Source organism: Mobula hypostoma, chromosome 2, assembly GCF_963921235.1.
Source record: "Mobula hypostoma chromosome 2, sMobHyp1.1, whole genome shotgun sequence".
Lineage (NCBI taxonomy): Eukaryota > Metazoa > Chordata > Chondrichthyes > Myliobatiformes > Myliobatidae > Mobula > Mobula hypostoma.
Genome location: NC_086098.1, coordinates 174,822,854 through 174,846,924, shown reverse-complemented (window position 1 = coordinate 174,846,924; position 24,071 = coordinate 174,822,854). Strand labels below are relative to the sequence as shown.

Below are 24,071 nucleotides of genomic sequence, written 5' to 3'. Positions count from 1 at the left end.
CAAAATACTGACAAATTGCACCAAAGCCTTCTCATTCTCCTTTAGCCCTACCCTCCATAGTTGAAGAAGTCATTATGCTCAATGAAATTTAACAAGTTGAGTATTGTAATCTTCCTTCATTACATGGCTGAATTGTTTTTGTTTTATAATCCTGCTTGACTCTCAGATCTTCTTCTGCCAGTCCCTTAAATTTAAACCAATCGCTTTCAAGAAAATCGGCAGGTCAGGTTTTTTGAACTATGCTCCTAAACTGTGGAATTCAATACCTAAAATGATAAGGGATGCAGACTCAGTTGACACTTCTAAATGCCAGCTCAAAACTTGTTTATTTAACCTTACTTTTAACTAACATAGTTTTGTCTTTTATTTTCATATTTGCACTGTATCCCATTCTAAAGCACTTTGAACTGTATTGTATAAAAAGTGCTTTATAAATTATTATTATTCATTTTCAGAGCCATGTGGTGACACTGATCAGGGCTGATATTTCTCCAGCTACTTTTAAGCTCCTTTATGTAGCTCACTATGATGAACAGTCATTGGAAAATGGAGTGTAACCAGAAAAGACATTAATGGCTAATAAATTTTTGGGTGATTATTGTACCTACGTAAAACTTTCAATATTATTCTCCATTTTCTAGTAATAATTAATGCAAAGGAGGAATCCTGGGAAACAAAGTGAACTGATTTGTTCTTTTGTTTCAGTCCAGCTATGAATAAGGTGATTCCTGCAAGTCTACCAAACAAACAGTACCAGCTGCTTTTTACTCAGGGAACAGGAGAATCCAAGGAGGGTAAGTACTTGAACATAGAATGTTACAGCACAGTACAGGCTGTTTGGACCACAATATTGTGACAGTCTTTGAACCTACCCCAAGATCAATCTAACCCTGCCCTCCTACAGAGCCCTCCAATTTTCTTTCATCCATGTGCCTACCTATGAGTCTCTTGGGTGTCCCTAATGTAGCTGCCTGTACCACCACCTCCTAGCAGTGCATTTCATGCAACCACCACTCTGTGTTTTAAAAGAAATACTTCTGACATCCCTCTTCCTCCACCACCCCCCCCCGCCCGCCACCCCATACTTCCCATCAGTCATTTCAGAATTACATCTCCTTGTATTAGCCATGTCTGCCTTGGGAAAATTCCCTTGCTGTCCATTCTATCAATGGCTCCTGTATACCTCCATCAAGTCACTAACTAAGACTGTATATGATTAACTTTTAATTAAGAGGATAACATGAATGATTCTTTAATGAGAGATTAGTGAACCCAGCTGTTCTAGTTCTGGATTATCTTGCCCACCATCAGATTGTAAAGGCAAAAAGATAAAATCATTTTACATATTCTAAGTTGTTTTTTTTTATTATTGTTGTTGCCACTGTGAACATTTTTCTTCTTGCCTAAAATAAGTGGCAAATAATGCTGCACAGAACTAGAGAACTGGAGTACATTGTGTTGGAAGTAACGAGCTTTGGGTCTGTGAGATCACGTAGTTCCAGTTGAGAGTATGCCAGGCAGAGAGTGGTGGTGGCCAATCCAACGTGATGTTGTTGCAACTGAAATTAAAAGTTTCCTGATGGGGATCTTCTGTTAAAATTCCATTAATACTCATCTTGAGAAAGTGATACTAGCTTTCCCTAGTGTTTTCAGAGTTGGAATCAACTTGTATTTAAAAAAAAATGCAAAGACTGAATAAGCTTAGTATTGAAGGCTGACATGTTTGGAGATAACCTACTAAAAGTTGGAGCTGATGGGATCATTGGAAAAATGTATCATTAAAATGACCTGCTGGTCAATCAATAACTAGATACCCTATTGATCCCAAAGAAAATTGCAGTGTCACAGTAACATTACTAGTACACAGATATAAAAATATTAGAAGAGAAGTAAGAAAGAATAAAAAAAATAACCCACTCCTGTTAGCTGCTTGTGGTAAGTTATCACTTCCTTGGCTATGGTTGACACATTATAGATCCTAATGGCTAAGAGGAAGAACAACCTCATATAGTGGTCCTTAGAGCAGCACGGTTGTCCTAGTCTATTACTGAAAGTGCTCCTCTGTTCAGCCAAGGAAGCATGTAGAGGGTGAGATTGGCAGGATTTTCTGTAGGGTCCTTTGTTCTGTCTCAGCCTCCAGTGTGTCCAGTTTGACTCCTATAACAGCCAGCCTTTCTAATCAGTTTACTGAGCCTGCCATTGCTCCAGCACACCACCACATAGAAGATTGTATTGGCGACAACAGACTGATAGATCATATGAAGGAGAGGCCTGCTTACTCTAAAGGACCTTAGTCTCCTCAGGAAGTAGAAGTGACTCTGGCCCTTCTTGTATGTTGGTGCTCCACTCAAGTCCATCATCCAGGTGCACCTCCAGGTATTTGTAGGTTCTTACCACATTCACGTCTTCATCTTTAGTGGTAACAGGGAACAGTGCAGGCTAGTCTTCCTGAAGTCCATCACCATCTCCTTTGTCTTACTGATATTGAGCTGCAGATTATTCAGCTGGCACCATTTGATAAAGTCCTCCACCAGGGCCCTGTATTCATCACCTTGTCCTCCCTTTATCCATCCAACTATTGCTGAGTCATCAGAGAATTTCTACAGATGGCATGACTCAGTGTTGTATCGAAAGACCAAGGTATACTGGGTAGAGAGGAAGGGAGCCCTGTGGGGCCCCAGTGCTGCATATAGCCATGTCTGAAACACAGCTCTGAGGCTGCACATTCTGTGGTCTGCCAGTCAGATAGTCCATTATCCAGGGTACCATGCAAGTGCCAGCCTGCACTGAATGGAGCTTTTCTCCCAGCAGTGAGGGCTGTATGGTATTGAAGGCACTTGAGAAATCAAAAAACATGATCCTCACAGTGCTGCCCTGCTTATCCAAATGGGAATTGAATTAAATTGACTTTATTACTTCCATCTTTCATATCCATGAGGAGTAAAAATCTTGACGTTACACCTCCATCTAAATGTGCAATGTGCAACATAGAGTAATTTATAATAAAAAGTATGTACAACAGATATCAAAAATACAGAATAGCAATGGCGAAAGAAGCTTTCCAAAAAATGAAGATCATATTAACAGGCAGAAAGATGAACATGTACACTAAAAACAGAATACTGCAGTGCTACATTTATTCTATCCTGACTTATAGAAGTGAATGCTGGACCATATCTCCAGCAATAGAAAAGAGACTAGAAGCAGCTGAATTATGGTTCTACAGGAGAATGTTAAAAATATCATGGACCACACACACATCAAATGAAGTTCTCAGAAGAGCCCAAGCAGTTTGTTCACTCAAACCAACAATAAGAGAAAGACAACTCAGATTCCTAGGACACATCATGCGGAAAGATGAACTAGAAAAGCTCATACTGTCTGGAAAGATTGAGGGGAGTAAACCTAGAGGAAGACCTTGGCTTATATGCATCAAAAGCATAGCCAAGTGGCTACACATCGAGGAAATGGAAGTCGTCCAAAAAACGAAGGATAGATCTACATGGAAAACCATGGTCACCAAAGTCCGCATCGGATATGGTACCTAGACAGACAGACAGTATGTACAACAGGGTAGTCAGTATATCATAGAAATACAGTTGTGTCTGCATGAGTTAAGCAGTTTGATGGCCTGGTGGAAAAAGCTGGCCTGGAGCCTGTTGTTCCTGTTTCCCGGATGGTAGCTGGAACAGTTTGTGGTTGGGATGACTTGGGTCCCCAATGATCCTTCAGGCCCTTTTTACACACTTGTCTTTGTAAATGTCCTGAATAGTAGGAAGTTCTGCAGAGTCCTGCGATTGAGGGAAGTACAGTTCCCTTACCAGGCAGTGATGCAGCTAGTCAGGATGCTCCCAATTGTGCCCCTATAGAAAGTTCTTAGGATTTGGGGGCCCACACCAAACTTCTTCAACCGTCTGAGAGTAGGCTCTGTTTAGCAGGTAGATATCAGCAGTGTTAACTCCAGGCTGAGACTCAGATTGAAAATGCGTTGGAGAACTCCACACAGCTGCTCAGCACACTCCTTCAGGACCTTGGGGTTCACACCATCCGGTCCCAATGCTTTGCCATGTCTGAGTTTCCCCAGAGCCCTTCTCACTTGCTCAGTGGTGAAGGCGAGTCCATGATGACTGGGAAGTTGGTTAAAGGTGGGTGCTGGGGGAGGTGAAATCGGGATGATAGCAGTTGGTGTGTGGAGCTGTGGATGGTAGGTGGAGGGCAAGGAGGGGATGTAGATAATGGTAGCCTGTTTTCATCTATATGTTGAATTGGGGTAGGAGGGGAGGTTTTAGTGCTGCGGGAGCATTGGGTGCTTCAGCACCTGGACTGGTGTGCTGAGGGAGGTGTGAACAGGAGGGCAATTGTCAAATCTATTGAAGAATTGGTTTAACTCATTAACCCATTTATGGTTCAATTCCCAGGCTCTCTAGCTGGGCTGATTGAAGCCAGTGCTGTCCTTCATGCCTCCCCACACCTCTTGGGTGCTACTCTGCCTAAGCTTGTTCTCCAGCTCTCCTGTATTCCTCTTTAGCCACCTTGATCTTCTCTCTTAGCTCCCTCTGCATGATTCAATTCCTCCATGTCTCCTGATCTAAAGGCTCTCTTTTTGTGGTTGAGAAGAATCTTTAGATCACTGGTGACCCATGGTTTGGTGTTAAGGAAGCAACGATTTTAGTCAATGATTTTGGGGTTTCTGACCAAAGCTGTAGCGTTAATATGGGGGAAAAAAGCAATGGGTATTTTTCTGAAAAGCACTAAAAAAAAAAGTACAAGCAATGCAGAGCTAATAACACGATTCCATTCCTGAGAACTGTTCATAATTCTGAAATGAAAAGAGGAGCATCTGAACAGTAGGTTCAGGGAAAAGCAGCTGCCAATGACCTCTGATCAATGAGTGAGTGCTCAGCAAAAACCTGCTAAGGTTTAGCTTTGTTGGGGTCACCCTAAACCTCTGGTTGTTGGTGCTCAGGTGGAGAGATGCCCCATCCTACCCAGCAGCCAATGCCTGCAGTAGCCAGCAAATTCATCCTGCTGATCTCTGCTTGCTTTTATATATGGGGCTTCCAGCTTTTATATATGGGGCTTCCATAAATTGAACACTCAAAACCTCGCTAGGGCCTGTATTAAGTTTTTCTTAAACCAGTATATATTTATTTTTCTAGAAATCATCAACTATGAGTTTGACACCAAAGATCTTGTCTGTTTGGGTTTTAGCAGTGTGATTGGAGTCTGGTACTTACTGAAAAAGGTAAGAACAACCTATCAAGTAATGATTTTATTCGTGTTGAATGATCTCTATCTGTAACTATATCCAGTTAGTGGAACGTGCTCAGCTCAGTACAATACAACATGCAATTGCTAATTTTCCAGAGTTTTAAGATGAATGGTTCTGCTCTCATTGTTGGCTGATTCAGGCCATAGTAAGTTTCCATGTTTCTGGGGGAAGTGTGTGTTCTGTTCTCCTGAATGTGGTCAATTATTTATAAACTTAAGATCATTTAAGTCATCTTAATTTCAACTACATTTAAAAAATATATTCTGGGATTGTTTTCACTTAGCCTTCTGAAAGTCTGTTCAGATACATTTTGAGCTATGTATCATGAAGAGCTGTGAAAGTCATTTGAATATTGACAGAAACAATATGAAGCAAAGAAAAACTGCTGGGGGATCTCAGCAGGTCAGGCTGCATTTGTGGAAGGAAATGGAAGTCCATGTTTTGAATACGACAGGTGACAGAAGGCTGCAGATGATAGCATCTTATAGGAAAGGAAGATGGAGTACAGAATCAAATAAGGGAAGTGGGGTATTTATTGTCCGCATCTGTCCACCCCACCTGCAGTCATCTGTGCTTTGTTGCTTCCATCTACTACCTCCCAGGCTCCGCTATTTCCAATTTTCTCTCGTCCTCTGTCACCTGTTTTGTGCATACACCTATCACTTGGCAGCTCTCCTCTTCACCTTTTTACATGGTTTTCTTTCCTCATCTTTCAGTTCAGATGACTGGAAATGTTGATAGTCCATTTTCCTCCACAAATGCTGCCTTGACCTGCTGAGTATCTTCTGCATCTGATTTGTAGCTCCAGATTCTTGTCTTCAAGAAACAATGTGACATTTGTAATGGGTGTGGTATGAAACTTGTGGAAATCAAAGTTGTCGGAAACCTGATGGGGAAATGGAGTTCAGGCCTTTCTGAATGGGCAACCATGATTTAAGTGCTTTTGCTTCTATTTGTTCTTTTAATCTGTCATAAAATTAGTTGAATAGCCATCATTAACTTTCACCACCTGTCTGTGGACCTTGGATCCTTTCTAATATTTGTATTTAGAGCTATTGCTCAGAAACTTGGCTTTGAGCAATGTCCAACAAGCTCAGTGCAGGAGGGTGTGTCTTCAGGGAATGAAGGGCACAGGTAGAAGTTGGGTTAACAGGTCCTCTGTAGTAGGATTGGTAGAGTTATGGTATTAAAAGTTTTTTTTTTAAGTAGGCTGTTAATACAAGAGGTTGGGTTTTTGGGTCAGTTAGAAATGTAATGTAAAGCTCCAAGTCATTACTGCTAATTATTCCTCTTTCATTACTGTAACTGCTCATGGGATTAACATAAAGGTAGAAAATAGTATTCTGACAAATCAATTCAAAGCATTGTAACATGAAAGTAATGCTCTAAATGTCTCATTACTTAACTACACGTCTTCATTTATCCAATATTTAAGTATCTATCACTGAAATTTTATTCTGTGTATTTGTATGTTGTAAATAAATGTAAAGATTTTACAAAAAAAATTGTGCATCTTTGACAAACATTGTTTTGTATCCTCCTTTTGCAGATGATTATCTGCACGGTTGAATTTAATATAGTTTTTTAATATGACTTGTAATGAAGGGTGAATAGAAATTGTATTTTAAATTCTCTGTTTTAACTGAAGAGTATCTGAAGGGAAAGTAGTATTTAATTGCGGGTGATAGGGGGACAACTCGACAAAACAGACAAGCATGGTCATTTGGATTAAATTCTAGAGGTAATGTTCCTGGAACTAACGCTTTTTTTTAAAGGAGTCAGAGGATATAAAAATTAATGCTGCCAGTAAAGACGCAGCTAAGTTTTAAAAGAACTCTAAATTTGGCTTCATATTAAATAGACTGGATAACAACTTCAGCTTAAGTTGGAGAAATTCCACTTATGTTCTACAGCCTCTGCCAATTAGTGATGTATTGCCCCTTGTCTACATAAGGGGGCATAACACTGTCCAGACTTCAGTTGACAACAATTGTAGATGACCTGTGACTGATTTGCATGTAATTTTGCATTGAACTCCATTTAAGACAGTAAGACATAGGAGTGGAATTAGGCCATTTAGCCCATCAAGCACTCTGCCATCCCAACATGGCTAGTTTGTTATCCTTCTCAGCTCCATTCTCCTGCCGTCATTTTATAACCTAATACACACAATGACCTTTGGCAATAAATTCAATAGATTCATCAACTTCTGGCTAAAGAAATTCCTCCTCATCTCTATTCCAAACGAATGTTCCTCTGTTTTGAGATTCTGCCCTTCCCCCACCATAGGAGACATTTTCTCTACATCCACTGTATCTCAGCCGTTGAATATTTAATCGGTTTTAATGAGATCCTCCCTCATTCAGGTGAGTACAGAGCCATCAAGCACTCCTCGTCTTTCATTCCTAGAATCATTTTCATGAACCTTCTTTGAACCCTCTCCAATGTCAGCAGATCCTTTCTGAGATAAGGGGCCCAAAACTGCTCATAATACTCCAAGTGAGGCCTTACCAATGCCTTATAAAGCCTCAAAGTTGCTGGTGAACGCAGCAGACCAGGCAGCTTAGAGATGCTGCCTGGCCTGCTGCATTCACCAGCAACTTTGATGTGTGTTACTTGAATTTCCAGCGTCTGCAGAATTACTCATGTTTGCGCCCTTATAAAGCCTTAACATTTACATACTTTATATTCTAGTCCTCTTGAAATGATGTTGGCCCTCATTTAACCAAATAACTAAAAGTACTGCTGTTTCCAGCATCCTTAAACTAACATCTGGACAAACTGCTTGGACTACCAACTGCACCAAACATGTCACTGTAATATTAATGTTTTGTGTCAGTGTTTCATGTTTGATTACATCTAACCTGACTTGTAAAATATGACTTGATGTTACTGACAGACTGTCAATAAACGTAAAGGAGTATTGCTTATATTAGATGATTTGAATAAGGTGTGCAGCAAAATATGTTCAAAGACATTCTGGAATATGCTCACGTCATTGAGCACTACAGCACAGAAACAAGCTGTGCCATCTAGTCTGTGCTGAGCTATTATTCTACCTAGTCCCATCGATTTGCACCTGGATCATACCCCTTCTATCCATGTACTTATCCAAATTTGGCTTAAATGTTGAAATTAAACCTACATCCACCACTTCAACTGGTAGCTCATTCCACACTCTCACCCCCCTCTGGGTGAAGAAGTTCCCCCTCATGTTCCCCTTACATCCTTAATCTATGTCCTCTGGTTCTAGTCTCACCCAACCTCAAGGCTTATATCCACTCTTATCTATACCCCTCACAATTTTGTGTACAATACTTTTAATTGCCTTTTAATTTTAATGATCCTTTCCTGTTCTATTGCAGCACTGGATTGCCAACAATCTGTTTGGATTAGCATTTGCTCTCAATGGTGTTGAACTTCTTCATCTCAACAATGTCAGCACAGGGTGCATTCTCCTCGGTGGGCTGTTTATCTATGATGTATTCTGGGTAAGTGGGTTTGCTGCTTCCTTGATTATGTTCCACTGCATCTCGCTTGGTGAAAGATGTAATTAGCCAATGTCCTCATTTCAGCCAGGAGTCCACCAAATGAGTTTGAGCCTCATATGGAGTACTTCATTATATTTTTAGGGTGACACCAAACTGTAGTGGTTCGTGTGAAACTAACAGTGCCCTTTGTAAAATCAGGGTTCAGTTCCTGCTTCTGTGCGTATGGAGTTTGTATGCTCTTTTGTGACCCAGCAGGTTTCCTTTTGGTGCTCCAGTTTCCAAAGATGTATGGATTAGGATTCACAAAATGTGGGCATACTACGTTGGTGCCAGAAGCTTGGTGACACTTTCTCAGATTGTGTTGGTCCTTGATGCAAAGCAACACATTTCAGTGTATATTTCGATGTTTCAATGTATGTGTGACAAATACAACTATTACAGTGTTGATCACCCCAGTCAGAAATTCCAAAATCTAAAAACCTCTGAAATCCAAAATTTTTTTTGAGTGCTGACACGGAGTCACAAATGGAAAATTCCACAAAGCTGTTGGAGGTTTCCAGGCAATGTGCATGTCACTGCACCACAGACAATTATGAGGAGTATCCTCACATGTGTAATGATTAGAAGTTAATAAAAAGTAGAGAAGCACTGAATAAAGCAAAAATTGAAGATCTTGATTATGAATTGAAAGATTGGATTTGTCAGCTTTGGTGTGAACATGTACTCTTTAATGGCATGCTGATCATGAAACAAGCAAAGATTTGTCATGATTAAAATTTGCAGGTAATTGTGAATATTTAGCAGGCTGGTTGAGGAAATTTAAGAAACACACGGTATTAATTTTTTTTAAAGATTGGTGCTGATAAAGCATGTGCTGATGACAAAGCAGCAGAGACATGCATTGAGTTTGCCAAGAACATTGCTGATGATTGCTGCTGCATCAGTACATGTGTGATGAACAAGTGTCAGACAATCTGTTTACTGGAAACACAAATTTAGAGACGGGATTATGGTGATACCAAATAACCACTGTCTACCAAGGTGGCTGGGGTAGTGGTAACTTGCCTTTCTGATGGTTCAATATAAACATTGTTTCATGCACAAAATTGTAAAAAAAAATTATTTAAAACTATCTTTAGGGTAAGCTATACATGTAACGAAAATGGATTTTGTGGTTAGACATGAGTCCAATCCCAAAGAAATCTCATTATGTAAATGCAAATATTCCAAAATCTGAAAAGCTTCCGGCCCTAAGTATTTTGAATAAGGTGTCCTCAACCTGTATTTAGTAAAGCTAATCTGAGATACAGAGGCATGGACCATCTGGGTTACAAAGGCTATGTCAACAGAACTGTTTTAAATATTTTTCTAAGATATATTTAAGTTGTCCTGCTCACTTTTCCAGTTCAATTACTTCAGATTCTTTGTTGAACTGTAATGTATTTAAAGGAAAACATTAATCAATTGTCTTTCAAAACGTACATTAAACATTTGGGAGGGATCTATGGAAATTATATTTAAAAGGCATTTTTAAGTAGATATAAGGTATTCAAAAGAAGGGAAGATGGCGGCACGACGCAGCTCGCTGCGGCCACTCCGGTGGTGATGAAGGTTATTTGTCAAGTAGGGTGCCATGCACAATCCTGATTTGATGGAGACGGACGTGAGAGCACGGAGGAACATCTGGTGAAACTTCTGAAATGCCTGCTTCGCTGTTGCTGCTACTGTGTGGTCCAGAATCTCTGGAGGAGAAGGCCCCAAGTCCTCGGCTTTGCTTGTTGCTCGGCGGCCGGGGTAGGGTCGAAGTGCTCGGCAGAGGATGGTGCTCGGAGAGGCTGTGTCGGAGGGGCTGGTTGGAGGCTCAAAGTTTTCGGACGGACTCGGAGTCCGCTGTGCTCGGGTGCTTCCAATGATGCTGCATCGGCAAGATGGCGGCGCTTGGAGGTTCATGGCAGGGAGCGTTCCTCCCTTTTGCCGCCTGCGTGTGACGATGAGTCTATCGGAACTTTGAGACTTTTTTTACCGTGCCCATGGTCTGCTCTTTATTAAATTATGGTATTGCTTTGCACAGTTGTAACTATGTTATAATTATGTGCTTTTGTCAGTTTTAGTCTTGGTTTGTCCTGTGTTTTCTTGTGATATCATTCTGGAGGAGCGTTGTATCATTTTTTAATGCATGCATTTCTAAATGACAATAATCGAGGACTGAGTGTCCTCATAATCTAATCTAATCTAATCATTCCTTCACGCTTGCCCATCCATTCAGTAGCGTTAAGAATGATTTTTTATGTGAAACTTCTCTGCATAAACACCAATATCCCTTCCTGCCCTTAAGTTTCTTTTTTTAAAAAATCATTATTTATTTTGAATATCTTTTATTGGCCACTTGGGTAGTGAATTTTAAAACCTTGGTATTTTTTTTCATTCTGTCTCTGTCCTTGTCTGCAGAACATTGTTTTCCATGGCCAGGATGAGCTGACAGCAAATCAACGTGTACTGCGTAAATGCCTTTAGGAATTCTGTATGTTTTGAGTGGGTGGGCATATTTTCTCCATGTACAACAAACTCGATGTCAGCCTGGAATCTGTAATTAACTGTATAGTAGGAAATGAATGATCCTGAACCAAGTTCCATCGAGCTCGCTTGCAATCCTCATAGGTTGCATTTGGGTAGCAATCAAGTCGCTGGCCAGTGTTATTAAATTCCGATCAGTTTGTCAGAAACCTACCCAGTAACAGATTGAGGGAAAGTTGAGATATAGGAATTCTTTAACAGCTTGGGCATCGTCTGCAGTGGTAATGGAAAATGAGGGATAACAATTGCTTGGAACACTGAGGAGTAACTAACCCACCTCTCTTTGAAATAATGCTTTGGCTCTTTTATTGCTAAGTAAAGTCAAGGTCTTGGGTAATATCTGATTGTACCATAAGCAGTTTAGCACTCAGTAAACACTCTGTATAGATATCAACTTGTATCTTTTTGGAATCTATAACCTTTTAATTCTGGGGTGACCATGTTAAACAATGAGCCAAAGCTGTGTTCAACGCTAAGCCTTGTTGTATATGTGGGAGACTAAGTGAATTTTCTGTATTGCAAGTGAGTATTGTTGTTGACCTAAATTACATTTTTATTTCAGAACAATTACTTTCAAGTTACTTTTTTGTTCAGTAACAATAATAATTAACTAAATAGCTTGTGTTTCTGTGTAGTCATTAGAATACTGGAGAATGCAAAATACATATACCTCATTTGAGTTGTAAAGGTTTCATTGTGATTTCATCCTTGAGTTACAACAATGGCAGCTAAACATATGGCAGACCTCCAAAATGAAGGTGCTGCAGCTGTTTTTTTCCTTATGACAAATCTTGCTGAACCAGTTGTAAATCTGATTAAGGCAAGGTGTTTATCAAGTGCTGTTAATATTTTTACATTCCACTCATTCATTTTGGTTAAGACTGCAAAAGTTTTACCATATTTTTGTTTTTAAAACAAAATAGCAACTAAATTATTCCTAATTCAAAGTCATTATATGCTCTGTTATTTTGGATTGGGTTTGGTGAAAGGGACTCTTACTTGCATCTTGGAGTTATTTAAATTGAATACTTAAATCCTTTAAATCTGCTTACAGGTATTTGGCACAAATGTCATGGTAACTGTTGCCAAGTCATTTGAAGCACCAATTAAATGTGAGTACCACAGTAGCATATTCTTAACATGTGTTGAATGCAATATTATGTACCTTGATAAATGCAGCACCAGGTGTTTTTTTTTAAGTCTGATAAGGATTTTCTAAGATATGTGATTAAAACCACTTTCAACGCTGCTTGGTTTAGCAGACTGCTTGCAAACAAGTAGCAAAGATAACTTGGTTATTCCTTTCTTATTTAGCAATTAAATGCTTGGCACAACCAGTGATCAATCAAGGGTTGTTTGACTGCTGGTTAGATAGCTTACTTTGCCTTTTCCTTGAGAGCTAAGATACTCTGCATTGATCCTGTTCCCCAGGATGATTCAGAAAGAAGTAAATGAAGATTGAAAATGTGAGATAGCATTGCTCTGTATTTGAAGCCAGACAATACAAAATTGATTGTCTCCTTTGCAGTAAATTGGTAGCTTAGGGGATTCTTGTTTCCTGCTGATAATACCAGTTTCAAACTAATATCAGGTAGTGCTTCAAACTACTGTTCTCCATCCTCCTTTGGGAGCGACTGGAAACTGCTTGTATTTGATGTATGGGGAGGCAAAGATGAGATTCTGTGAAGCTTCTGTTGTGTATTAATTTGCCAGGATTTTGTCTATGCTGATAAACCACAAATGATCACTCTGATCCTTATGAGAATTTCTTTGGAAAGTAGAACTTTTTTCAGTTGTGGCAGAATTTTAGCATTACTTTAAAGAAGGGAAGTTTATTGAGGTTTGGTTGAGGTTGTCATACACCCCAAAAATGAAACTCTTTAGCTCATCAGGTTCATTGTGGCCACTAGGTACCGATGTATACTAATCCCATTTCATAGTACTGGGCCTGCAATCTCCCATGATCTTCTGTTTCAACTTCCTAGCTAGATATCTAAATGTAATGAAGTACCTGTCTCTATCACTCTTAAGGAAATACTGTAAGAACAGGGAGCTTATCATACAAAAATAGAAATCGTTACTTAAGGCACAGCTGCCCGCAGTTCTGGTTGCCACACCATAGGCTGTGCAGAGAAAACACACCATGAACTGTGTGGATGCAGCAATTCTGCTATTAGACCGTGCTGAGTAGGCTGGATTTGCTTTCCTTGAAATCTGATGGTTTCTGAATAAGGGTAATAGATGGGGAAGATGGTGAGAAGGTTTTCACCGTGGCAGAGATGACTATAATGGATTCTGCTTAATTGAGCCATTGGTTAATCAGGGTGCTACTTATTTGGGACAGCTGTTAAAGAGCAAAAACTAATTAAGAAAATTGCCAGGATTCCCTGTATTTATTTAGGGACGGCACTTGTGTGGCCATCAGACGGTACACCATTATAGAGCAAACAGTTTTTAAATAGCTTCAGTTGTGTGTGCTTTTTTAAAACAGCAGTTATTTTTTGTCACTGATAGTTGGTGAGAAGTAAGCGGTAAAGTAATTCAGCACTGTTTTACTCATGGTGGTTTCAAGCATTCAGACTTGGAGATGCCAGAAATAGGCAGGAGTGAAAATGAAACAATTTCACTACTTCAAAAAGTTAGGAGCTATGAAGAATTTGAAGGTGTTGACAGTTATATTGAATGTTACCATGAAAGTGATGATTTGGAGGATGCAATCATCATTGTATGAAGGCATTACCAATATCTACACTGGGTGTCAGCACTGATTTTGTTCAGTGCATACATTGGATTAATTCCTCGGATAACTATTAAGAACTAATATAGTTAGAGTACTGTAGCAGCATTATTAGTGTTTTAATTTGTTCTGTATTTCATTTAAATACCTAATTTGTTATATTCAGTTTGTCTTTTTTTATACCTTTTTAACTATTTCCATGAAACTTTGGCTAATTGGGGTAGCCGCTTAATTGAGCCAAAATGTACTGGTCCCGGTGTGTCTCAATTAACTGGAATCCACTCTATTACCAAAAGCCTAGGTTCAAAGGAAGGGGTAGGAGAGTTGGAGGAGATTTCATAAGAATAACTTTCAACCTCCCAACCCCATGAGATTTGGAATTTGCAATATCCTGCCCCTTCCATCCCACTCTCCCCCCCCCCCATCGAATTCTTCAATCACAGTGTTCTTGATTGTGGGTACAGATGAGAAGTATTCAGTTAATACTTTATCAGCAATCTCTGGTCCAACAGTTGGGCGATACAGTTATTATACCTGCATTAACTTGACAACAAGTGATGCCCTACAGCAGAGGTGCAGATGCACTCAGTGTCCACTTTATTAGGTACAGGAGTGCACCCTGGTGTGATCTGCTGTTGAAGCCCATCCACTTAAAGGTTTGACATGTTGCACATTCAGAGGTGCTCTTCTGCCCACCACTGTTGTATGTGTGGCTATTTTGAGTCACTTTCCTGTCAGCTTGACCCACTCTGGCCATATTCCTCTGACCTCTTTCATTAACAAGGCATTTTCACCCACAGAACTGCCGCTAATGGGATGATTTTGTTGTTTTTCATATCTCTGTAAACTTTGAAAAATCCTGAGATCAGCTGTTTGAGAAGTTCAAACCACCCTGCCTGGCACCAACAATCATTCCATGGTCCAAGTCACGTGGGTCACATTTCTTCCCCATTCTGGTTGGTCGGAATAACTGAACCTCTTGACCATGTCTGCATGCTTTTATGCATAGAGTTGCTGCCACATGATTGGCTGATAAGTTATTTGCATTAATGAGCAGGTGTGCCTAATAGTGGTCACTGAGTGTAAATATTGACCGTAGCAATAATCGTTATTGTGGAGCAGACTCAATGGGCCAAATGGCCTAATTCTGCTCCTATATCTTAAGGTCTGTGTGCCAGCTGATTGTTATACATCGATGAAACTTCATCAGATGAAGGATTTTTGGCTCTCTTCTTTCTACCAGATGCTTGCTGGCACGTTGAATTCTTCCAGTATTTTTTGTTTTGTATTTCCAGCATCTGCCATCTAATTTTGCTCGAATGGCTCAGTTAATTTTTGGGCAAATGGAATTGCCAGAATTGTAATCACTACTTGTAGAGGAAAAGTGAGAATTAATTGGGAGGTGAAAAAAAAATTGATCAAACCCATTAGCTTAAAAATTTCATCAGAAAGGCTAGTGCCAAGTCTCTGGTTTTCTTTTATTGATACAAAAAGTAAATTAATTTAAATCATGCAACTTCTCCAGGAATGTTTTTTAAATCATAAATCAAACAATTATGCAATTCTTACAAGGTCTGTCTATTCTGAATGTCCAAGTTACGTTAACTCAATTTACTGGGTAAACAGTAGAAACTCCTCTTACCCTGTGGCAAGGGTGTGATTCAGCCATTCATTAGCTTATAACAACTACTGATAAGGTGAAGTCTGTTTCACTAAAATTGATATTTACCCACTAGTCAAAATTACTTGCAGATAATGAACTATTGCACCTTTGACATTTGCAGTTCTGTTAATCTCGTCTGAGGTGATGACTGCATGGACTTTTCAGAACGCAGTTATTTTAAGTGCAGTATACACCCCCTAGAGGGAGCCCTGTCCCACTAGACTTGGATTCAATTCCAATCTTAGACTTAAAATCTTCCCATTTTAAACTAATTTCATATTTTCCCAAATTTGGCAAAACCTTGCAAGAACAAAAATCACCTTGTCGTAGGATAAAATAATTCTACTGTGCTTGTTGTAAATTAAACTCCTTTTCCCTCTTGGGCTACTGCAGATAATTTGGCAAGTGCTCTTCTTTTAGTAAGCAAGTTATGCTCTTGCCATTAGTCTGTGAGGCTTGTGAAAATAGTAGTTATGCCAAGAAGTAAAAGAGGACATTGCAGCAGAATTAAAAGCATCTTCCATGACTATAGTTCCAAAAATGAAGAAAAATACAGGTGTTTATGAATGAATTGGCCTTCTGTTTCTTACCTTGCATAAATATTTAACTCCCTGTTTATATATTTGCTATTTGTACCACACATCTGGTGAGGTTAACCTTTATAAGTTTGCATCTCTGGCAATTTAAGCTTGCCTTTGAGAGACTGGATTGGCTTACTTTGTGCACACTGTTGCACTTTTGGAAGTGCCTTCTTTCGAAGGAGCTGTTAAACCAAAAACACAAATGTTCTCCAACATCAGCGATCTTGTGGCACAAATTTGAAGAGTAGATAAGGAATTCTTATGTGTCGTGGCCAGCATTTGCCCAGAAACATATGATCTTTACATAAACAAGAGAAAATCTGCAGATGCTGGAAATCCGAGCAACACACACAAAATGCTGGAGGAACTCAGCAGGCCAGGCAGCATCTATTGGGGGAAAAGTACAGTCAACGTTTCGGGCCGAAACCCTTCGGCAGTTTTGACTGGAGAAAAAAAACTGAAGAGTAGAGGGTTTTTGGCTCGAAACGTCGACTGTATTTTTTTCCACAGATGCTGCCTGGCCTGCTGAGTTCCTCCAGCATTTTGTGTGTGTTGATCTTTACACATGTAGCAAGGTCCCACAACTCGTATGTTGTCCGCTATATTTCATGATGTTAAAAGCAGGGACGTTTTGGGAAGCCTTGATAAGGATGTGATATTTGCTAAATTAAAGCATCGCTAAATGTTTTAGAATAAGCTAGGTTGTCACAGGATTGAAGACAGACATGGAATCATGGATGGAATGTTTTTATTAAATAGGATATTTTTGTATTTAATAATCAGCAGGGAGAAAGGGTAACAAAGCATGTAAGTCATAAACACAGGGAAGTCTGCAGACACTGGAAATCCAAAGCAATGCACACAAAATGCTGGAGGAACTCAGCAGGTTAGGCAGCATCTGTGGAAATGAATAGATGGCTGATGTTTTGGACTGAGATGCTTCTTCAGGAGTGGAAAGGAAGGGGAAGGACACTAGAATAAAAAGGGTGGGGGGAGTTGGGAGGCTAGCTGGAAGGTGATGGGGGAAGCCAGGTGAGTGGGAAAGGTAAAGGGCTGGAGAAGGAGGAATCTGATAGGGAGGATAAGTGAAGTAAGGAAAGCTAGTTGGACAGTGCTGTTTCTGTATGTAAATATTTCCTTTCATACAATTCAGGTGTTTTGCCTTAGATCAGTGGTAGAGAAAACGTTGGAGAAATTCTTGCTTGCATTTCAAACTTCCACAGGCCACAGGTTTGCTTGCATGGGGGCAATCAGCATGTCTGTGTGGGGGAAGCTCTGTTGCAGAGGTGGGTAACATTTAGATGGATATGGCAAACAATACCATCTTGATGCGCACTTTTTTTTTAAACCTTTAACATCCTGCATGGTAGACTAATCCAGAAGATCAAGTCATAGAGGATCCATGGTAAGTTGGTAGGTTGGATTCAGGATTGCCTTGGTCGTGGAAGGCAGGGTAGTGGTGGAGAGGTGTTACTCATACATGGAGGTCTGTGATCAGTGGTGCTTTGCAGGATCAGTGCTGGGACCCCTTTAAAGTATATATAATAAGTTGGTAGGCAGTCTGATTATCAAGTTCATGGGTAACTCGAACACTGGTGGAATTTTAGGTATTTCATTCATTATGTCTGATATGGGGGATTATGGTCTTTCCATGACCGTGATTGTTCTTAGCTGATTTTTGTATGGAAGTGGTTTGCCATTGCCTCCTTCTGGGCAGTGTCTTTACAAGACAGGTAACCCCAGCCATTATCAATACTCTTCAGATTGTCTGCCTGGTATCAGTGGTTGCATAACCAGAACTTCTGATATGCACCAGGTGCTAATACCTGCTCCCATGGCTTCATGTGACACTGAATGAGGGGAGCGGGGTGGGTGGAACAGCTAAGCAGATGCTACCCCTTGCCCAAGGATGATCTGCAGGCTAGTGGAGGGAAGGAGTGCCTTCAGTCGAGATACATCTTCACCTTGTTACCCTGTTATAGGTAGTAAGGCTCTCAAAATGTCATGAGACATAGATTAATTGGAATTTTAGGCAAAAGAATAGTAGGTGGTGCTTAATCCAGACAAGTGTGAGGTGACGCACTGCGGAAGGTTAACTACTGTACAAGAATATACAGCAAATTGTATGACCCAGGGGAACATTGAGATACAGTTCATCCACAGCTAAAGATCCTACCAGGATCTCTGTACTCTGCTTTCAAGTTCAATCCTTCAAAGTGAATCAGTTCACGCTTTTCCAGATTTGAACTCCACCTGCCACTGCCCAGCCCAGCTCTGCATCCTATTAATGACCCGTTGTAACCTACAATAACCTTCTACATTATCCATAACACCACCAATCTTCATGTCACCTGCGCACTTATTAACCCATCCTTCCACTTCGTCATCTAAGTCATTCACTACTACTCTCTACTTTCTGTGGGCGAGCAAATTCCTAATCCATGCAGCAAAGCTTCCCTGGATCCCATGCCTCCTGACTTTCTGAATGAGCCTACTATGGGGAACCTTGTCAAATGCCTTACTAAAATCCATATAACATCACATTCACTGCTCTGCCTTCAATTTGTTCTGTCCTGCCCCAGGAGAGGTTCCATTGGTTGAAGAAACTGAAATCTGGCCCCTCTTCCTCAACCTCTCTTCTGTCTTTCTGTTCCTGCCCTGATTAGCTCGTGTATGAGAGATAGCTAGAGATGATTACCTTTTGAGGTCCTGCTTTTCGGCTTGCTTCCAAATTTCCGATATTCACTGTGCAGGACCTCGTTGTCCTTTTATACATATTTCGCTTGTGTCAGTGTGCACCATGACCTCTGGCTGCTCACCCTCCTTGAGAAGGTTCTGCAGCTGTCATTGAACCTGGCAGCAGGGAGGCAGCACATCATGCTGACATCTTTAGTAGTCACAGAATCTCTTGTGTGTCCCACTGACCAACAAGTCTCCTATCACTAGTCCTCTGCTATTTTACTCTTCTCCACTGAGCACCAGCAGGCAGATCAATGGCACTGTGGCCAGCTCTGAGAATTTGTCCTGATAGGTCATGCCCTTCTCCTCCCCGCCCCACCAAGTAATACTTGAAGGGAATGACCACAGAGAAACTCTGTACTGACTGCCTGCTCCCCTTTCTTCTGGTTCTGATCCATCTATCTGAAGTCTGTAATTTGTGTGTGACCACCTCAGTAAGTCTCATCTGTGAAGCCCTCAGCTTCCCAGATGATCCAGAGTACCTCCAGAGTCAACTCCAGTTCCTTGACCTGGTCTGTCTGAAGCTGCACAGTGGTGCAGTTGCCACAGAAGTCAAAGGGGAGACCATCAGGTCCCTTGAAATGCTACATCTTGTGGGGGGATCATTCTGCTGCCCAAGCTACCATCCTGCCTACCCTCAATCCAAGATCAAGGATCAACAACAAATTTAAACCTTGCCTGTACTTACCCATGTCTTCTCACTGAAGCCTTTTTTTTTAGAACTCCTCTCATTCCCACACCTGCTCGTTACTCAGCCTCATCACACTGACTGCTCACCCCTCTTGTGCTGGTCCACTCCGACAATGGTTGCTCCATTAGACCATAGCTTTTTACTGGCTGCTGTTAATTAGCTTATTGGCCAATCAATTTATTTGTTTTATTGAAATACAATGTGGAATCGACCCTTCAAACTATGTTGTTCAGCACTACCCCGATTTAATCCGAACCTAGTCATGGAACAATTTACGATGACCAATTAACCTACCAACTGGTATATCTTGGACTGTGGGAGGAAACTGGAGCATCCAGAATAAAACTGGAAACCTACACAGTAACAGGGAGAACGTACAGACTCCTGATAGGCAGTTGCGAGAATTGAACCCAGGGCACCTATGCTATAAAACGTGCTAACCACTACACTACACTACACTACGCTCCTTATTATTAACTAATAATCTTGGGGTCAGTTGTTTAGAATCTTGTGCCTCTCACTTTAAGTCCTGGTGCCTGTTAAATGAAGTTTACCAGCAGAGGTTGCTAGATTATTGATTAGTCAGGGCATGAAGGGTTACAGGGAGAAGGCAAGAGATCAGGGTTGAGAGGGAATTGTATCAGCCATGATGAACTGGCAGAGCAGACTTAATGGGCCAAATAGCCGAATTCTGCTCCTCAATCTTAATATTTTAAGATGAGCTAATTCTTAATTTCTCTGTGGGGATGTATTGAGGGATCTTTAATTGTTTAAAATACTTCAAATTACCTTTTCTCCAATTGTAGATATTCCAAGTCTTTGAAATGTCTTTTGCGTCATTGTAATATATGGTATTAAGTTTCACAGCAACACTTTGGACTTTCTGTCTGAAAGTAGAATCTGGGTGAGTGTTTATAAACAGACCTTGTTTTTGATCAGTTTGGCCAAGATGCTAGCCTGCTGCTTACCCGAGCAGCTGCATGAGAACAGAATTAGAAACTGTTAGCATCACCCTAGCTGGTGGTTAGATTCCAGATGGCCTGCGGTTGGGCGATATCACTGTGCACAGCGTGGACTGGAATGAGATGTACAAAAGCAAACATTCCTGTCAAGCTGCAGGACATCCCAGCTGCTCTGTGTTTATACAGTCTGGCACTGGAATGCACCTAAAACATTGTTCAAGATTGCTTCATTTTTAAAAGGGGCCATCCCTGCTGCCATATTTCTCACTGGACCAACTAAAGATGATGGATTATGGTTTGAACAGACTGAGCAGACTGTTGTAGTTCTGACAGTTCTTCCATTATGAGCATTGACAGTAGGTATGCGGGAAAAGAGCATCACCTGTACACAATATTCTAACTTATAAAAGTTAAGACTACGAAGGAAAACTACCTTGATAATTTCTTTCCCTGCTTCCTGAACTTTGTATTTCAAGATTTTTATGGGCCAATAGTACTGTTGCAGCTTCCCTTTTTCTCTCAAGGTTGGATAGTAATGTTTATTTTTTTGTTTATTTAGTGCTGTTTCCTCAAGATCTACTCGAGAAAGGGCTTGCAGCCAATAATTTTGCAATGCTTGGCTTGGGAGACATTGTCATTCCAGGTAATTGAGCTTTCTTTAAGGAATCCATAATTTTTAGTAACTGCTGTCAATTCGCTCATGCTCTGAACAATTGGGCTAGATGTGTTGGTGTTGAATACCATGCTGTCTTCAGTTTTAACACGAGCTCAAATTAGCTAATGTTCCTTGAGCAATTCTTGTCATGTGCCATTTTAGTTTTGCATATTAGTAAGGGTGCCAAAGGTTATAAGCAGAAAGCAGGAGAAAGGGGTTGAAAGGGATAATAATTCAGCCATGATGGATAGACTCAAGTGGGCTGAATGGCCGGATTCTGCTCTTGCGTCTTATTTTAAAATTGCAAGTATAATGCCCTTCTCACATCATTATTGATGTGGCATTGGACCAGTTGCCAATCTAATGTGGGAGAGTTTGGAGCCCACTATATGCTCATTATTGGTTATTTGTAAACTTTTCAAGATAATCAGCTTCAGCCTTGTGGCCAGCATTTATTGCTCATCTTTCATAGTACCAGAACAGAATAGCCAAGGTCACTTCAAAGGATGATTCTGTGGGTCTGGAACTGTGCAAAGGCTCTAGCAGGGGTTTCAAACCTGGGGTCCACAAGCCCTTTTCTTAATGGTATTGGTCCATGGCATAAAAACAGTTGTGGGAACCCCTGCTCTGAGGGCAGCAGATTTCCTCTGCTGATGATTGTCTGAATCAAAAGGGTTTTTACAAGCTATTTGAAGTTTGTTGGTAGCTCTGGTCAGCATAGTCTGGAGTGTCTGATGTAGTCTTATGGACTTAGTGAAAACTTGACAAGTATGATATTGAGCCAGAGCATATCACTATCAAGGCAGAATAAATGGGTGAGAACAGGGATAGTGATCATGATTATATGAATTGAATTGATAAAAGTAATAATCTTAGATTATTTGGCACATGGCCATCAAAACAGTGAAAATGCATCATTTTACGTCAAAATCCAACACAGTCTGAGATGTTCTGGGGGCAGCCTGCAATTGTTGCCAAATTTCTGGCAGCAACATAGTATGCCCACAACTCACTACCCCTGACTTGTATGTCGTTGAAATGCGGGAGGAAGCTGGAGCACTGGGCAAACTTGTGCAGTCGCGGGGTAGAAAAAGACTGTGGCAGCAATTGAACCCTCATTTTACAGCTGGCACTGTAAAACATTAAACTAGCCACTATGATACCGTGCCGCACCTATAGACATAGGGAAAGGTGTATCTGGTGCTTGTGGTGTTCTTTACCTAGTATAACATAAGGTACAGAGCAAACCGCATGAAGTAGGTTTCAGGCAACTTTAACACCAGCATGATAAGCAAAACTAATCTTACTTAATTTTGGAAACACACTTTCTTCAAATGTCTGCACCTCCTCCTCATTCCCCACGTCATGGTTCCATCTCAGAGTTCCCTACCAAAAGAGAAAGATACATGCACATAGAACAGGTTTTTCCAAGCTTTCCTGTATCCCCAGCTGTCATTTGTGAAACTGATCCCCAGAGTAAGGTTGTTTGTCCTTTTCTGGAACTTATTGTTCTTCTCAATACAACCAACGTCAGAGAAATTTTCACTAATTAGAGACAGTCACTAGGAATATATCTGACCCTGGAATAATTGGTTTGCAGCTGAGCATACCCTAACACACTGAAGCCATAAATTTCTCTTATCTATACACAGCAGAAAATGGCTAGATGGCTGCATCCAGTCTCCTAATCCTCATGGTGGGTTCATCTTTCTGTGGAGGTGGAGTAGGTCTCGCATCCACTGCTCCTCCTGGTTTTCTCATTTGCCTTTTTTTTAAGCCTATTAACACACACAGTCATTTAATCCATTAACTTGATGCAAGCTATTAAATTTAATAAAGGTAGAGAACACAAAATAATGTGTAGCAGACGACGTCTGTTGCAGGACAATAAAACGGTTGGATGAAATGATAATGGTTGTTGTATATCCATTAAAATAGGAGCAGAATTAGGCCATCCCATCTATCAGGTCTCCTCTACCATTCAATCATGGCTGATTTATTATTCCACTCAACCCATTCTCCTGCTTTCTCTCTGTAACCTTTGATTCCCATACTAATCAAGAACCTATCAACTTCCACTTTTAAGTATACCCAATAACTAGGCCTTTACGGCCAACTGTGGCAATAAATTCAGGATCTACTACTCTCTGGCTAAAGAAATATCTTTTCATCTCTGTTCTAAACAGACATCCTTTGGTTCTGAGGCTGTGTCCCCTGGTCCTAGACTCTCCCACTATAGGAAACATCCTCTCCATGTTCACTCTATGTAGGCCTTTCAATATTCGATAGGTTTCAGTGAGATTCCCCCTCTCATTCTTCAAAACTCCAGCAAGCCATCGAATGCTCTTTGTACATTAACCCTTTCATTTTTGGGATCATTCTCTGGAGCCGCTCCAATGCCAGCACCCCCTTTCTCTGACCCAAAACTGCTCACAATACTCATTACATTGGTGTTATATAGTCATGATTTTCTTCACTCATGCAGTGTTGGAATGTGGAACTTGTTACCATAAAGGAACAGTTGATGGCAATTTAGTACAATTCTGACTGGGCAGTTATCTAATTTTTTTAATTTCTCATCTAAACTTAGGCATCTTCATCGCCCTTCTCCTTCGTTTTGATGTGAGGTAAGCTGCCTGAAGATGTGAGCTAAGTTATAAATGGCCAAATTTTAGATAACGTTGATTCTGAATGGTTTTGACAATG

The 24,071-nt window shown here is 40.6% G+C and overlaps 1 protein-coding gene across 2 annotated transcripts in view; it reads left to right on the top strand.

Annotated features, from left to right (window-relative positions):
• hm13 (histocompatibility (minor) 13) overlaps positions 1-24,071 on the top strand; it is a 99,860-nt gene that overhangs the window by 35,282 nt on the left and 40,507 nt on the right. For both annotated transcript variants that reach the window (XM_063041106.1, XM_063041105.1), the window contains exons 4-9: positions 706-794; positions 5,160-5,245; positions 8,638-8,763; positions 12,392-12,449; positions 21,270-21,353; positions 23,956-23,992. In XM_063041106.1, the coding sequence (XP_062897176.1) occupies positions 706-794; positions 5,160-5,245; positions 8,638-8,763; positions 12,392-12,449; positions 21,270-21,353; positions 23,956-23,992 (480 nt within the window). The remainder of the gene's footprint in view (positions 1-705; positions 795-5,159; positions 5,246-8,637; positions 8,764-12,391; positions 12,450-21,269; positions 21,354-23,955; positions 23,993-24,071) is intronic.